The sequence below is a fragment of the Planococcus citri genome, chromosome 2 (genome assembly GCF_950023065.1).
Source record: "Planococcus citri chromosome 2, ihPlaCitr1.1, whole genome shotgun sequence".
NCBI lineage: Eukaryota > Metazoa > Arthropoda > Insecta > Hemiptera > Pseudococcidae > Planococcus > Planococcus citri.
Window position 1 is genome coordinate 68740839 of NC_088678.1, and position 18141 is coordinate 68758979.

General features: G+C 34.7%; 2 protein-coding genes across 4 annotated transcripts in view; one reads left to right on the forward strand and one right to left on the reverse strand.

The window, feature by feature from the left end:
* Positions 1 to 2871, forward strand: part of ZAP3 — a 30044-nt gene extending 27173 nt beyond the window's left edge. The window contains exon 22 of the mRNA XM_065352618.1: positions 2715 to 2871. Coding sequence (XP_065208690.1) covers positions 2715 to 2840 — 126 coding nt within the window. The 3' untranslated portion in view covers positions 2841 to 2871. The remainder of the gene's footprint in view (positions 1 to 2714) is intronic.
* Positions 1 to 18141, reverse strand: part of LOC135837377 (uncharacterized) — a 42282-nt gene that overhangs the window by 8503 nt on the left and 15638 nt on the right. For 2 of the 3 annotated variants that reach the window (XM_065352625.1, XM_065352628.1), the window contains exons 2-4: positions 1448 to 1673; positions 1245 to 1358; positions 1022 to 1159 (exon numbers count right to left, since the gene is read on the reverse strand). In XM_065352625.1, coding sequence (XP_065208697.1) covers positions 1022 to 1159; positions 1245 to 1358; positions 1448 to 1672 — 477 coding nt within the window. In that variant the 5' untranslated portion in view covers position 1673. Of the gene's footprint in view, positions 1 to 1021; positions 1160 to 1244; positions 1359 to 1447; positions 1674 to 15160; positions 15167 to 18141 lie in introns of those variants that run through there. The other variant, XM_065352626.1, reaches the window with a different exon arrangement.

Sequence of the window (18141 nt, forward strand, 5' to 3'; positions counted from 1 at the left end):
AAATTGAACTTTTCTCGCTGTACAACTTTTGTTCATTCGACAACGATTTGATTCGATGAAAATCTAGTCCATCAACACCCCAAACAGGTCTTTAACATACCCTTCCTATTCCCCCCCCCCCAAACCATCACAAAAATCAACTCGTGGAAAAGTGATTAAATCACAAACTTGAAGTTTATAATCTTAAAGAAACGTAGGGGGAAAAAAATCTCCATTTCATATCAAACTCTTCAAGTATTCTTCGAGTTCTGCGGAAAATCGATGCCAGGGCTGATTTCCCCGTTGTTTCCCCCTCCCATTCTGAACTTCTTTTGAGAAAACCATTGAAATCGAGTACCTACTTATAAAAATTGCAGCTCCTTAAAAATCAGCATTACTCTTGAAAAATCTCGAAAATTTCATTAAGTTCATCTACCCAAGGTGCAATTTTTGGCCAATTTTTCACTGATTCAAAATTATTGAAAAGCATAAAAAATCTGATGTTTTATTGAATTTCACTTATTTTCGAATACATTTCACTACTTTCTTTTTGTTTGTGATTTTTCATTGGTTTTTGTTTCTATTTAAATACGTTTCTCAAAAAAGCCACGTTTCGTGATTTTTTGGGCACCCTATGTGTCGATCAAAAATTCAGAATTTTTTACCCTTGCATGTAGGTATTTTTAAATCGTTTTGATCAGCTCCCCCCTCCTCCCTTCCATAGAATTCATTTTCCCAACAACAATTTGCATTTCAGCTTGAATTTTACACGTCAACATCTCTAATTACCCCCCCCCCCCCATCCATAAACGAAACTTCTACCCTTAAAAAGACGAAATGCCGAGTTACGAGTATCAATTTTGATGATCGTTCAAACCATTCCCTCGTCATTAGCTTTTTTTTCTTAAACTATAAACCTATAAACTATTTATATGTATAATATGTATTTGTGCTTTGAAAAAAAGATAATCTATTATCACTTGAAAAATAACTCAAAAATCTGTACATGGAGCGCATGCGTTTAAAAAAATCGTATATTTACCTGCATTGGGTTAGAAACAGAATGGTCGACTTTATCGATGCCATCGTTTCCAATATTGTTGCCGTTTCCGGTCAAAATGGCCGATAATATCTTCAATCCCATTGATAATAAATTAGTCCATGGGGAATTTGACGAAGTCTACACAGTTGAACATTTTGGTAAATAAATATTTCGGAAATTCATTTGCTGGAGGGAGTAAAATATTGAACGATTGGAAACTCACTTGATCATTGTCCAAGACATCTGATTTACTAGGACCAGAGGTTTGTTGTGGGTTGAAGAATAATTGCATGATCATACTGAGCATGCTACCCCACGTGAAACCACCATTATCTTGCTGGAAAATTTGAAAGAAAAATAAAATTACCAAGTGCATATATGGGGCACAATGATCCGATGAGGGGGGATTTGAAATATTCAACTTACTTGTATTTGATTAGTTGTAATGTCTTCCAAGTCGTGTCTGTCTTCGATGGTTTGAGTTTTTTTGGTGGCATTTGGTTTCTCTGCGTATTTTCTGCCTTCGGGTAATACGAGGTGAGGTTGTACTTTGGAAACTTCGGTTAGACTGGGATAACATAATATTGGTAATATTGCACTACTCGATAATATACATAAATACATCCATCCTATATTTTGTTTGTTATACATTCTGTAACAAATAGAGAACAAAAATGACACCGAATTAAACCACCTGTCGTAGTAAAAATAGCTCGTGAAATTAACTAGGTCAGTACTATGTAAGTATCGTACTCTTCTGCTAACGACATTAGACATTAGATAAATCACACGGTCATTTATCGCGAGTCGTAATATTTTTTTTTGAAAAATTCCTAGCCATAAAATTCAATTACCAACCCTATTTTTTAGGATGAGGAGATCAGGTTAACGAAGGGGCGGTGCGGTTGTACACTTGTTGTACAGGTATATAATCGAGAGAATTCAGTTATTAATCACACAGAAAGGAGTATATAGGCAGTGAGAGAGAGAAGTATGTGGTGTGCGCTTCGTAATGAAAGAGTTAATAACGGTACATTCCGCCGCGTTGGGTGCGGATCATGATACATTCACCTTCTGGATATTATGTTCAGGTTGTTTTAACCGAGACTCCACTGACCTACTATTGTACGAATAATATATTTCGTCTGACAACTGCTGCATGCCTGTCAGTATGTGCGGAATGTCAAGTGCTTCATTGGTTCCCCAACTTTCAAACGGTCGCTGATTATGATTGATAACGGAGTTAAAGCCCAAGATAGCGATAAGTGAAAATATTTTATGGGTTTATTAGCTCTTCTCCTTGTCCTTATATACTCGCTTGCGCCAGGCCGGTGGTATTTTTTGTATGTGTATAAATTAGTTGGCAGCGAGAAACTGTCGTTTTCGTTTCGCAGTAAAGAGTTTTTTTTTTAGTTAGATGGTTTGGTTGGCATAGGTCGAGGTAGTGGAAGGGACAGGTGGGAATTTTGCAGTTTGTTGAGGTGTGATTGGGGAATTTGAAGCTTTGAGATTTTGTAGTGAGATAATGAATATGTAATGATTGAGGTCTTCGAAAAGAGTGTTGTAAAATTGATCATTTTTTGGATAAATATACCTGAAAGTCTTCTACTACACATATACCTACCCAAATTGACTTTGTGGATTTTCAAAATTACAGAATTAAATATGCAATTGTTCATTTTTATGATTTCAGATCAATGAAAATATTTTCAAAAGTTTAGCTGAAGAACTCACATTCTTCGTTGTAAGAACTCGAGGTAAGTTGCCAGGTTTTTTAAATGTCCATATAGCCTATTTAACTCAAAATGGAGCGAGTTGAGGAATGAAGGAAATTGTCACTTTCAGTGTTTGACGTAGTTTATAAAAATATAAAAATCACTTTTACGGTGAGTTAACAATACCTATTTACTTTGAATTAGTACGTCAATCTACACAAAAGTGATGAAAAGGAATAATATGCATTACAAATGGATACAAAAATTACATATGCATATTAGAAAATGTGATTGGAACTCTTCCCCCTTCTATCTAGAAAATCCTGCAAAAACTAAGAAAAATCCTCTCTCATTTGATACATCATTACTTGAATACTCTCCAACTTGACACTAGAGTCATCAATGACTTTATTGCTCAGTATAATAATTTCATTTCATTTTACACTGATGGGTCGAAATTGGTGGATCATTATGGTTGTTTGGTCAGTTGTGATAGCGAGGTTTTGCGATTTTGACTACTGTGCTTGTGCGGTTCTCTTTCTTGCAAACTACATATATCAACTATATGCTATACGAGGTTGTGAACTTCACAGCTTCACTAAATTCCATCTCTCAACTAAGATCTAAATCCAAGGAACATCCAATTGCCTCAGAAATCTCATCTCTCCAATGTGACATGGATTTTGTTACAATAACTTGGATTCTAGCCCACTCAGGAATTTTGGGAAATGAAACAGCTGACTTAGTAGCACAGCAGTCACTACGGAATTCAGGTGTACTAAAAACACTGATCTCTGTGTCTGACGTGATGGAAGCCATATGTTTGAGGTTAATTCCCTGCCAAAGTCACATCTACAACCCTCATTATTTGCTCAAGAAGTAGCCTGTTGCCCTATGCTGTGTACTAGGGTGGTTCACGTAACATTTTTTTTGAAATCTTAAGGTCTTACCCCCTAATTTTGTTCCTTTTTGATGAAAAAATGACACCATAAAAATTTTGTTGAAAAATAAGAATATTTTGAGGTCGCGCACAAGCGTTGAATGTTGAGAGCTACGAGTGCGCGAAAGCACAATACTTCCCACGATGGTGCCGTGGGAAACGCAAAGAAGCTCAATGGGGTTGATTCTACGCAACTGTACTGAGAGTGGCATCCCCACTACAACTTATTAAGTGATAGAAATGTTTTTGGGGTTTTTAAAACAACTATTCCAAAGTATTGATTATGATTTTTCCACTGTAGAATTCATTTGAACCCAAATTATGGAATTTAGAAATCAAAAAATTCTATTTTTACTAAGTAATAGCTCTTAAATTGATAATAGTTGATAAAACATCAACTATTCAACTAGAAGTGCTGAATCTTATAAAATATTCATATCTCAACGTAAATTTATCCCATAAATTGTTTCCCTTTGGTTTCAAAGTAGAATATGTAGAATAATACAACCTCAAATTCATACTTGTACTTTTTTCTTTACTTTGCAAATCTTTTGTATGTTATATTTTTACCTTCAGTGATCTTCGGAATTGAAAAATTGTTGTTGACTCATCATTAATAACATCTTAAAAAGCTCACCAAGGACTAGACTTGCTTATCATGCATTGTAGAGGGGATAACGTGTTGTAATCTGCTTCGATCCAACGAGGGGACGCAACACTGCGTTCCCTGGTGCGCAACCGTGGGAAGTATTCGCTAGACGCGCTCATACCTTCTCAACATTCAACTCTCATGCGCGACCTCTAAATATTATTCTTTTGACCTGAAATTTTTTTTCAAGTGTTTTCTGACCAAATGGAACATTTCTAGGGGGTAAGCTCAAAAAATTGAAACATAAAATTTGAGGAGCTGTATATCAAAACGCAGTAAATCCATTTTTATGAAAAATGAGATAAGAGTGTTTTCCTATGTAAAATTCAACAGGGAATCGATTGAAGCAATCGTCGTAAATCCATCTGCCATGCTTCACCTCGAAAATCCCAGTTAAAGTTGAGATTTGCATCAAACCGCAGTAAAAACCAGAAATTTTGCTTCAAAACGCAGTAACTACACTATTTTTACCGTTTTTCGTGTTTTAAGGTTGGTAAACATTGATTTCAGAAGGTGGTTACGGTTGGTAATGAAACTACAGACTTTTAAAAAATTTCCAACATATTGTTCAATCATAATCACACTTGGCCTGAACATAAAAAACAAAATCTTGTGTCATCACTCAGTCACTATGGCAAACGGCGCCTTAATTTTGAATATTTTTTTTACTATTTAATAGATAATAATCATCAAAATGGTTCTCTACCCATGTGTTTTTATTTCAGTAAGAGAGTGCCGGTGTATTTACTGCGTTTTGATATAAAATGTGCGTGATTTTTGTAACCAGTTTCAGATCAAAACGCAGTAAAATTTTTCTCCCCCTTCCCACGTCCCCCCCCTGGTTCTCAAAAATTTGGGCACTTTCATGTTTTGAGGTCATGTTGACTTCCTTTTTCCTCTGATACCACATTTGACCCCATTCGACTCCCCCCGACCCCCCTCAGTTTTTCCCCATTTCTGAAAATTTTGCAAAATGGACTTACTGCGTTTTGATATACAGCTCCTCATTTTTTTATTGGTCTTTGAAACACCCTACTGTGTACACACAGGCAGAGATGGAATCAATCTCAATTAATGGTGTTCTCTACCTCTGTGAAAACGTTTGAAATATGAAGCCGATTTGTTTGTTATTTTCATCATTAGTTCATAACTCATAAGACTGTGTGTAATTGAGTGAACAAATTTAGTTGTATTATCATTAAAAGCGAGGGTATGTAGCCACATTTTCTAATTTAGCTTTTTCAATGTAGATCTGAGCATCAATAGTACCTCCATTCAATTCCCAATGACGGTCACAAAATGACATAAATCATAAATATCTCGACATACCCTTGTTTTTGAATGTTTTCTGAGTGAAATAAACCAAACCCCACAAAAATCCGTCCAATAATTTTCGCACAATCCCCAACCAATGTTTGTACTTTTCATCAAAAAGTGCTACTGATAACAGGGGGTAGAGAATAGCCTTAATTGACCAATTAAATCGGCCAAATAAACACAACAAAACATGACGTCATGCGGGATGTTTGGTACCTTGACCCGTTGCACCTTGACCATTGACCAATCAAGAAGCCTGAAATATTAGTATAACATAGGTAGAGCCAAGATCCGATTAATCGATGATGTTCCAACTATTTAATCAAACCCAATTAATCAATTATAATCAGTACTTGTTCCATCTCTGCACACAGGTCACACATAGTTACATACCTTCCTCACCCACTCTTTATCTGTTTAAAGAAGATTCCCCTTCAATATGATCTACATTTGCCTCTCAAAAATGAAAAAAAATACATTTTGATCCCTTACGGATAATAGAATAATTCGTTTAATGGAACAAAATGTGCTGGGATCGGATAGAACGTTTATATTGTAGGTGTATCTGTGATCGCATCAGACAACGCGAGATGCCTTTGTATAACGTAAGACTCGACCTAACGGCATTTCAGGTAAGGTGCACCGGGGAAGTCCGAATTCGGGGTAAGTCAGAAAAACTGCTCTAGCTCTTAGAGGCTTATATCGCACCTCGGGAGTAATAAGGTCACATCTCAAAAAAGTGAAATTTTACAGGAGAGTGATTTTCTTTTTTTTAAAAACTTGATTCATTATTTTTATCAACTTATACTTAATTGTGAGGAATGAATAGCACCTCATTTTAAAGATCTGGTATCCTACTTTCATTTAGCATAAGTACACTTTGAAAAATACAATCTTAAAGAGGAAATATTTCAATGTTTGGAAAAAGTTTTGAGTTATAACCTTTCATTAAAATTGATGTGGAGGTGAAAGGAAGCGTCCAAAAAAAATTTCGTGGTAACGAAGTTGTAGAGAATTAAATTTCCAATCGACGTAATGTCGTTAGTTTTTTTCTAGAGTGCTTAGTTCTTGAGTTTTTCTCAAAAAACTGAAATTTCATAATATGTGCAAATTCATTTTTCTGAAAAGTGATCAATTTAAAAAAAATTTTCCATTTGGTACAAACCAATAAAAAATGCGCTCCTTGTGACTATTTCTAACTGACAAACATTCAAAACAATCAAAACTATTTGTTAACACTTTGTATGTACGAAATTTGCTCAAAAAAGGTGGAGTTTTTTGAGATGTGACCTTATAACTCCAAACAACTTGCAATGTTGTTGAGATTTTGAGTTAGGCCATTTGCGTTTTTTACAAGATCTAGATAATGTACCCAACTCAAAGTGTAATTTTTGGTTGAGGGGGGTCATACAAACCTCAAAAATGCAAAAACATCAAAATCAATTTTTTTTGAGATGTGACCTTATTACTCCCGAGGTGCGATATCTGCCGAAGCGCTACCCAGGGGTAACTTGAGGGTACTACCCCTACTTCATCACAGCATAAAAAATTTCGCGACCCAGTTTCATTTTACAGGCTTTTGATTGGTTCTTTTTTTGTTGCTGTTTTGAATTTGATTTCAAATTGTAACCAGTGTTTTTCAAACTGCTTTTTACCTCAGAAGAAATGATCTGTAAAAGTGATATTATAAGTGAAAGTATTCCTAAAACAATAATGTAAAACCCCAAGTATTCAATTTTTTTAAATTATCAATTATTCATTATTTATATCGCTTTTTCTGACTTACCCCCTAAATTAGTGCTATGGGGTAAGTCAGAAAAGTGGACATTGATAATTAGGATTCGACTTCATCGATGCGTAATATGTAGAATGATATGTTTTCCAGGTCGTAGAATCCGAATCTGGAGTTATTTTTTTTTTGTAGGAGTGGGGGGTGAGGCGTGGGGAGGGGCAATTCCAAATTTTTCCTACATTATTGTGTAATAGGTCGATTGATATGTTTTCGAGGTCGTAGAATCCGAATCTGGAGTTATTTTTTTTGTAGGAGTGGGGGGTGAGGCGTGGGGAGGAGAAAATTTCAAATTTTTCACACATTATTGTGTAATATGTCGAATAATATGTTTTCAAGGTCGTAGAATCCGAATTTAGAGTTATTTTTTTGTAGGAGTGTGGGGGTGAGGCGTGGGGAGAGGGGATATTTCAAATTTTTCCTACATTATTGTGTAATATGTCGAATAATATGTTTTCGAGGTCGTAGAATTTGAATCCGGAGTCATTTTTGTGGTGAAGGTGGAAGGTGAGTCGTAGGTTCGTATGGGTGGGGGATTTCAAATTTTGCTTATATTATGGTGTAATACGTTGATTGATGTTTTCAAGGTTGTAGAGTTCGAATCTGGAGTTGGTTTTTTGGTAGAATGAGGAAAGTAAAAAATTCCAAATTTGATACAATTTGATGCAACTTTAAAAAAATTTGATACAATTTTATATAAAATTGATATAACTTGAATAAATTTCATAAAGAAATTTTTAAGGTCTGCGCCACATCAATCAATTTAGTATAATAATAATACTATGATATAATATTAATACAAATTTATGATATAATATTAATACAAATTTATGATATAATAATAATACAAATTTATGATATAATAATAATACAAATTTATGGTACCATAATGATATAAATTGATATTTATATTTCATAAAGAAATTTTCAAGTTCTGCCCCACATCAATCAATTTGATAAAATTTGATACAAAATTGATTCAATTTGATACTTATACTTAATAATTAAATTTTAAAAGTGATACTAAATTGATACAATTTGATATAAAATTGATACTTATACTTAATAATTAAATTTTAAAAGTGATAAGGTGCACCGGGGGAAGTTGGAATTCGGGGTAAGTTAGAAAACTTGCTCTAGCACCTAGAGGTTTATATCTGGCGAAGTGCCACTAAAGGTGACTTGAGGGTACTACCCCTACTTCATCACGACATAAAAATTTTCGCGATTCAGTTTCATTTTAGATGTCTTTGGTTCAATTGTATTTTGTTGTTGTTTTGAACTTATTTTGAATTCGGTCTAAAATACAGACTTTCTATTTCTTAGTTTTTCGCATATAGCGGACGAACCGTGCGTCCTAGTGAAAATCTGATGAGAGTGATCTCAAAGAGAATTAAATTTTCTACAATTTTGTTTATGTGCAATTTTTCTAGGACGCTCGGTTTGTGATCTACGCCTCTGCAAAGTTTAGCCTGTTCTGACTTCCCCCAATTGGGGTAAGTCAGGACAGTTTATATTTTATTCCACTGAGCGAAAGCTACTGTGTCAATCGCGCTCAAATTTTTACCATAGGTTAAGAACCCTTATGGGAACCTACATAATAAATTTGATCCATATTGGTTCATTAGAAGGGGAGTAACAGCTGGTCAAAGTTGAAATTGCGAAAAATCATTCTGACTTGCCCCGGTGCACCTTACTAAATTGATACTAAATTGATACAATTTGATATAAAATTGATACTAATACTTAATAATTAAATTTTAAAAGTGATACTAAATTGATACTAAATTGATACAATTTGATATAAAATTGATACTTATACTTAATAATTAAATTTTAAAAGTGATACTAAATTGATACTAAATTGATTTATTTTTTAAAACAAATATCAAGTTTTACTTAATTTTTCATTTCAAAAAGTCTCAAAAATTATAAAATTTTATATCTAACTTGTATATTTTTATAATACATTTTTATAGAAATTTCTTTATGATATCTTCCTAATACAACCTAATAATTTCTATGATTTTTACCTCATTTTTCATTATTCTAAAATTTCCAAATTTTTAAATCTATTATTTTACTGGTATTTAAGAAAATGTACACTATTTTTTACCTCATATTCACTAATCACTTCAACAGTTTCAAAAATTTTATACATTTTGTATCCATTCCTATACTTTTTTAAGTTTATTTCCTTTTTTCCAGAGGATAATAGTTTTCTTCAAGTTAATGTATGTTCTACTTCACCTAATAATTTCTCAAATTTTCCTTCATTTTTCAACATTATAAAATTTCTATATTTTTAAATTGTTTATTTTACTAATTTTTGAGAATATATACATCATTTTCACTTAGTGTTTCATTTAAACAGTTTCAAAAATTTATATATTTTGTATCCATCTTCTTAAATTCCTATACTTTTTCAAGTTTATTTCCTTTTTTTCAGTGGATAATACCTAACAATTTCTTATTTCTTATCTTATTTTTCAACATTCTAGTCCTAAGTAATGAAAAAAATCATCATGTTTTACTAAATGTTCTGCTTATCTGTAAGATGTTCATAGTAGGTACTTAATTGGAATGTAGGTACCTATGCAATTAGTTATCACTTACTACATATAAATTTTGTATCTACAAGTCTTATCAGAAATAACAGAAGATAATATGTAGAATGAAGAGAAAATTTAATCTAATTCATACTGATAAGGTTACAATGATAAGTAATGTATAGATTTTAAATAAATGATTCCATTTTCTAAAGCAGAGTGTTAAAGGACACTGTAGTAGGTATAGTTTCTATAAGTTGAAAAATTTTTAGGATTAACCAGTATGCAGTTGTTCTTCCAGCTTTGTATTGTGATACACACTATGATATATTATAATGTTATTGGTGACTCAAGTTTAGGTAATGTAGTACCACTTTATCATAAAGATTTTGATGAATGGAAAGAACATCAAGCAGAGTTACTGGAGAATCGTGAGTTCGAAAAATTAGATGTAAATAATTTGATCTGTGAAATATTGAATATGGACAAAAAGCATAATCGAAGTTACAAATCAAGACTAGAAGTGCTGTTACTTCACCTCTTGAAGTATAAATGTCAACCAGAAATAGAATCAGCAAGCTGGAATAATACCATCAGGGAACAGCGTGGTGCACTTCAGGAACTTCTATTCTATCATCCATATTTACAGCATGCGGAACAGGACTTTCTAAATGAAGTTTCAGAAAAAATCATGCGACGTGTAGGTAAACTTTTTGTTGCTGAACTTTATTATGAAACTGAAGGTAGGGTGAACGCAAAAAACTTATACCTTGATTACGTGGCAATGAATAAATTTCTTTGGTCATTGGAAGAAGTCATGAATGATAATTTTTTCCCAGAACGAACTGGAAATTGCTGATTCTAACCTTGCTGAATTATCTTTTACTTTTTATAAGAAATTATTTTTTGTCAAGCAAAGTTACAAAAATAAAATAGATTTGTTCATTCTAGAGACATTTTTGACATGTACTCTTTTGAATGTTCTCATCAGAATATCGTCGCCTTAGTTGCAAAAACTCGTATCTCCAACTCTGAGATCACACTTTGTGTAAACCATTCTTTTTGCAATGTAGCGATCCTTATTGGACTTGAATGCTCAACTAAAAGCTAGGTAAGAGAGGGTGGTCCCCCTCTGTCATCTATCTTTTAGTTGAGCATTAAAGTCCAATAGGGAGCGTTACAGTGCAAAAAGAACAGTTTACACAAGGTGTGATCTCAAGAGTTGGAGATACGAGGTTTTGCAACTAAGGCGACGATATAATGAGTTGCTCTCGCTTCTTACACTGAGTGTAAAAAACATTTGGCAAATGCAATACTTCTCGCTATACCCAACCTCGAATTGTCTTTACAACTCACCACAGATGCCTCTGACACCAGAATCGGAGCAGTGTTGGAGCAGATCCAGCCAGATGGAGTAATCCAGCCTCTAGGATTTTATTCTGCCAAGTTAAACGAACGTCAGCAAAATTATCCTACCTATGATCGCGAACTTCTCGCCATTCACAAAGGTTTACTTCATTTTCGCCATTTAATCGAAGGTCATCCGAATTTCACAATTTTCACAGATCATCAACCACTGACTTATGCTTTTACAAAGAAACCAGTCAGCAACAAGCGATATAATGCAAGGCATGCAGCTCACCTCGATGAAATTGCTCAAATCACCTCCAACATCAAACACATATCTGGGAAAAGTAACCAAGTCGCAGATATGCTGAGCAGAGTCCATGAAATTTCCGCACCTATCAACCAATCAACTATTGCAAATGAGCAGAAAAATTGCCCTCAATTGAAGAAATGGCTAGATAGCACTGAAAATTGTCCATTCACCTTAACTCTGTACCTGCTACCTGATAACTCAGTTCTACACTGTGACAAACATGAGCACCATGATCCAAGGCCATACATACCTACCAATCTTTGAATTAAAATTTTCCAACAACTTCATAACCTATCTCACCCTGGCCCAAATGCAACATTACGCCTAATTCAACAGAGATACATTTGGCCAGGAATGAGGAAACAAATTCGCAACTGGTCTCAAAGTTGTGACCTTTGCCAAAAATCCAAAATCACAAAACACACTTGATCCAGCTACCAGGCATTTCCACCATCTGAAAAATTTGAACGAGTCCACATTCATATTGTTGGTCCATTTTCTGAGAGCCATGGCCAAAAATACCTGCTCACAATGATTGACAGATATTCCAGATGGATGGAAGTTGTGCCCATTCCAAATATCAGAGCCGAAACTGTTGTGAAAACCATAATGGACAACTGGATTTCCAGGTACTGTGTCCCAAAGGTCATCACAACTGACAGAGGGACCCAATTTATATCCGAAATACATCATTCGTTCATTACTCTACTCGGAGCTCAACATTTCGCTACCACTGCCTATCACCCTCAATGTAACAGAATAATTGAGCGCCTACATCGCCGCCTCGAAGAAGCACTCAAATGCCACAACTCAACCTGGACCGAGCCTCTACTAGTTGTGCTGCTTGGACTTCGCACAGCATGCAGAGATGATTTTCCATTTTCCCCAGCTAAAACTATGTTTGGGAAAGCAATTCGTTTACCTGGTGATTTCCTTCAATCAACAGATAAGCCAGACATCCTACCTTTTCCAGACTATGTAAGCAGATTAAAAACAGCATTTGCCACCTTCAGACCGGCACCTTTCCTACGTAAGACTTCAAAATCATTCTTTACTCATCCAAAACTACATACTGTGAAAAAGGTATATCTCCGAACGGACAGTGTAAAGCAGCCACTCTCATTCAACTACACTGGTCTATATGAGGTGATTAAAAGAACTGAAAAAGTCTTGGTTCATCCAATAACTGTATACTGTGTCCTAACTCGATTCTAATAAGCGGAACTTATTGTGGTATCTTTTGAGACTTTTTTTTTTTTTTTCTAAAACAGGTTGGACTAGGACTAAAGCGAGAAAAGATACGGTTTTTTCGAGAATTCCCCCTCTTTGAGGGCCCACATTTCCCTTCCAGTAACACCTCCAGAGCTAACATTTTTTGTAAGTGACTTTCAACTCTGAATGAAGGCCTTCGCAGAATTTGACCTTATTTTTTCTCAAAATCCTCCTGAACTTGAGTGCTTTTTACGGCGAAATTCTGGTAAAATGGAATCCGTTGGTTAATAAATTGAATCTTAAATTCACTAGCTGTTGAGACAAGTTAGTCCTATGAGAAAGTCTAGCTCTAGAGCCATAATTCTTGGTCTTAATATTGATTCCACCTATCTTCATCCCTCCCTCTCCCCTAAAAAAAAACTAATCCTTAGCAAAACTCATTTCGGAGTTACTTTCGTGCCCCAACAGTTCAGTTTTTCTTCTGCTGCCAGATCTAAGATTTCTTAGTAATCGAGTTCATCCTTCTCTCTTCCTCTGCATTCAAAATATCAATTGAACGACAATAATTGCGACTTACAAGAAGAAAGTTGCTTTTGAGAAAGTCTAGCTCTAGAGCCATAATTCTTGGTCTTAATATTGATTCCACCTATCTTCATCCCTCCCTCTCCCCTAAAAAAAAAACTAATCCTTAGCAAAACTCATTTCGGAGTTACTTTCGTGCCCCAACAGTTCAGTTTTTCTTCTGCTGCCAGATCTAAGATTTCTTAGTAATCGAGTTCATCCTTCTCTCTTCCTTTGCATTCAAAATATCAATTGAACGACAATAATTGCGACTTACGAGAAGAAAGTTGCTTTTTGAATAAAACTCAATATTTCGAGTTAGTTTCCACCCAAATTTTTAAAAATTTTTGATGCTATTCTTTCCACGTAATGGGATTTTTGTGTTTTTAGGTAGAATATTTGAATTTCCGGATGAGAGGGATGCCCTAAATTGATTTTTAATTAGAACTGAACTCAAAAGCGAACTTAATGATAATTAGGAACGAATTTTATCTGAGGAATATTTTGAAATTTTGTACGAATTTGCCAGCCTTTATTAATAGGCTTATTTTGCCAACGTTTTATTTTTTTTGTTTCAAAATGATTCTACTGAAAAAAACATAGGTTCCTACATTTATGTTGTGGAACATTGAGATACACAAATTCTCAAATTCGGGTCCCAAAATATCAAAAAATTTTCATGTTTAGGATCATTTATGAAAATATTTCATTACTTCTTTAATTTCTATCTTTTTTCGAATTTTCATGCAAAGACCAAAATTAAAAGGGTATAAACTGATTTTCAAATGAAATATTGATCTTTTGAATTGTAGAAAATCATTTGTAAAGATTTAAATTTCAAAAATTTTGTGGAAATTTTAATTTTCAAAAAAAAATTGGAAGGTTTCACAACTGCTCAAAACGGTACGAAACTGATTTGAATCGATGTTGAGTGGGGGCAGAGGGAGGGAAGGAGGGAGGTTTACAAAAGAATGCACGCAGATCAAATTTCAGTTTTTAGGTTCAATTGAATGAAATTTTACTTTTCCCCCCTATTTTTAGCCTCACCTTGACTTTTTAAAAAGTTCAGTGTGCTCGCTCTTTTGATTTAGTTTTGTTTGGATCAGAGAATTTTGTTAGTTCCGATACCTCTCTTATACAAGAGTCGTGACAGAATGATTTTAATTTTTGAATTTTTGGTTAATCTTTTTTTTTGCTTTAAATCTGCGAATATTGGTTTTTTAAATGTTATTCTCATTTTTAAATATTATAAAACGATTTTAATCCTAATTTTTGTGAAATTTTACATAATTCCCTCTGATCCCATTTCTACTCAAATTATCAGCTTTTTTGTCAATTTTCTCTTGAATTTTCCTATTTTCGTGATTTGTTTTCATCATAGATCTGCTCTTTTTGCACGAATTTTAAAATAACTTATGTATAGTCCAGATTGTTGCAAAAATCTGAAATCGGGATTAAGCTAAATTATAGATCATTCTATAAAAAATTCAAAATCTGTCCAAAATTTAATTTAATTTCAGATTGCGAGAAATCTAATTTTTAATTCAGATCCTGTATTTTCCCTCGAGTTGTTACCATGATTTTGATTAATTATCCTAATTGGTGTCCATTAAATAGAAGTAGAGTCGAAATAGTCTAGTTGAATATTGCACAAATCGGCAGTAATAATTATGGATTGCAGCACGATGTTTGATTCATCAAATTGATCCAAATTGTTTTTTTTTGGGGGGGGGGGGAATACTGTTGCTTGAATATATGTCAGGTCAGAGACAGCAGAGTGAAGAGTTGATGAGAAATGAGCTCAAAGGTTTTGAAATCAATGACTAAGTCAACTGATCAGTGATCATGATGAACTGCTATGATATCTATAAACTGATTAGAATCATCAGTTCTCGAGAAATATCATTTTTTAATTTTTAGTTTCCATTGATTGAGTGAATCTTGGGTCTGGATGAGCTGAATGAGTAATTATGCAGATCAAGTGTCAACGGAAATGACCACTGGTCGCAAATTCTCTTAATTTATTGATTCATCAAAGCGACTAAAATTGAATCAAAACACTCTCTCTCAAACATACGGATCCTTATATGTATTTAAACGATGACCGATTTCTAGCGTAAAAATGACATCATTTACAGCGACTTATCCTCTTGTCATTGTCACATTATTTAACCCGATTAGCCATACCTACATATCCTACATTTAAATTCAAATATATCTACATACCTAATGGAAGACTAACGCCAGGTCGCGAATTACCACAATACCGCGAGAATACCCGTATACATATAGCGATAATTGCCAAGAAAAATATGACAATGTGTTTATTACAAGCAACTTACGGTTATTTTACGATAACCCGAGACTCGCGACAAAATCACCATTGGTACTGGCAGCGATCTTCCTACCATAAGGGCCCAGGTGTCACAAATTCCTTGTTGTTATTAACATATTATTCATATTTCATACTTGTTGGCAAATTTTGGAACCACTCGAAAAAGAAACTGTTAAAAGTATTGTTAATTGTTGTACGGCTCGCGTGTGTAAATTATCGTAATTTTGTACCTCTTGTCTTGTGTCTTGTTTTCTTGAACGTGTGCTCGCAATTAACCACTCTCGCGAACGATTGATTCGTTCTCTTCATCTAACTGTTTCTATTTAAGACGTTTTGTCTCTCGTTGTCGCTTTTCTATTTACTTTCTTTTGGTTAGGTATAGGTATACTGTTTCCTTGCGAACTGATGATGATGAATACCTAGGTCTTGGTGAATGATAAGTGGCAAATTTTTTAGAAAATTTCACTCTATGGAGCGATTTTCACGCATTTTTCACTCGGATGGATGAATCGTAATAGGTGAAGGTTTCCTCTTGGTATCCTGTTGCCTTACAAACGGTTTTAGGATTACGTAAGTCTGGCTCTCTGTCTACATTTCGGTTTACAGCTATATTAGACAATGGTGTTTTGTTGAAAGAGACGATGACGACGTTCCGGTAATTAAACTCGTACCTATGTGACCGATGACGATGTTACGCAGAATTTTCGTCAACAGAAGATGTCACTTTCGCGAGATAATTGGTAGATGGACGACGAAGATACCAGACTGAATGTAATCATCCCTCATCGCGTACCTACGTCATCGACTCAATCGTCATCATCGCCAACAAACCGAACCGAACTGAATTTCAACTCATTAGCATTCTTCTCGACAAACAAGACGACCTGTGTGTACGAAAGTGTACCTGTACCTCACATCGCGACATACTTCGATAGCAAAAAAACTCGATACCGATGCCGAATCGATACCATTGTATCCGGCATAAGTCGTACATCCGCACAGGGCACACCGAAGGTGTTGTATCGTCGATGATGTATCATAACAGGGACTTCCTCATCATCGCCATCGCCTTCTTCATCATAAATTCAATCCATTGTTATCGTTTAAGTTTGTCTTCAACTCGCTTGGATACTCTGCGAAGATGCTGAGTCATAATCTTATAATCGAGGTTGATTCGATGTATTCGTTCACACCTGTATAAGTATATTGTATTTATGTAATAACATATTTTGCATATCGCTTTTGTCTCGACTCTTCTTAGAGAACCGAACACGTTTCGTTTGAGAGACTGATTAAATTAGTAAACTTTGATATACGAGGAGGGTCCACGAAGCATCGACGAGAAATTCAATACGTTACCTATACAAGAGAGGGTTCGTAAGTTGTGCACCCTCATTAGCGAGAATTGGAATTGGTATCAGACGGACGCGTTATTATAACGGATTCCTTCGAAAATTAATCCGATCGCTTTCATTTTTACTTTCATTTCAAAGTTGACATAATTACAAAATATTAATTAATCACGCGACCGACCGACCAAGCTCAAACTCGCGGAATCCATCATCACCATGGCAAAGATCACCTATATTATATTTTATTTTATAGGTATTTCAAAAGATTCCAACCTTATCACGTAACCCTGCTCATGCTGCTTCTTTGAATTTTGAAATTACACCTCACACCACGTCACCACCCCCTCACACATTACATACTCTTTCGATTACATTACACTTATGTACTTATACCTACCTACTCACATACGAAAAAAAAACCAGTCGTTTCCAGAACCGGATATTACTTACATGAAAGACGGAATGCGTTGCGTTGTTGTTGTTGTTGGTTTTTTTTACCTTCTTCTTCTTCTTTTACGTATGTTTACATATAAATTAATGATTTTCGTGTAGAAAGTTCCATAGAGAGGTTAAAAATAGCCGACAATATCTATTCTTAGAATGCCTAGGCTGCCACCTATCTCTAATATCGTACCGGTTTCATTTCATTTTTTTTTTTTTTTTTGATCCATACGATTGAAAATTATTATACTGGAAGAATTTGCTTTTGCTTTTGCTCATGGCGGTCTCTTTGTTACTCTAAGATTGCGTCAGAAAAAAAGTTCTAGCGGGATTTATACGTAAGAGTTGGTATTTCGTCTTTCTAGAACTTATGAGAGATTTCTAATTCGATGATGGACGTTTAATTTTATATCGTAGATTTGCCGAAAAAATATAAGAACTTATTCGAACAGATTCACGAGTGTTGAAAATTGGAATACTTTACTTTTCAAGGGGTTTCGGAATGTCTCCTCCCCCCACCTTCCCATTTGACGTCTCTGTTGATGGAAGCTTTGCCAATTTGATACCTGTTTAGTTCTATTACTTCTCGGCTCACCTGTT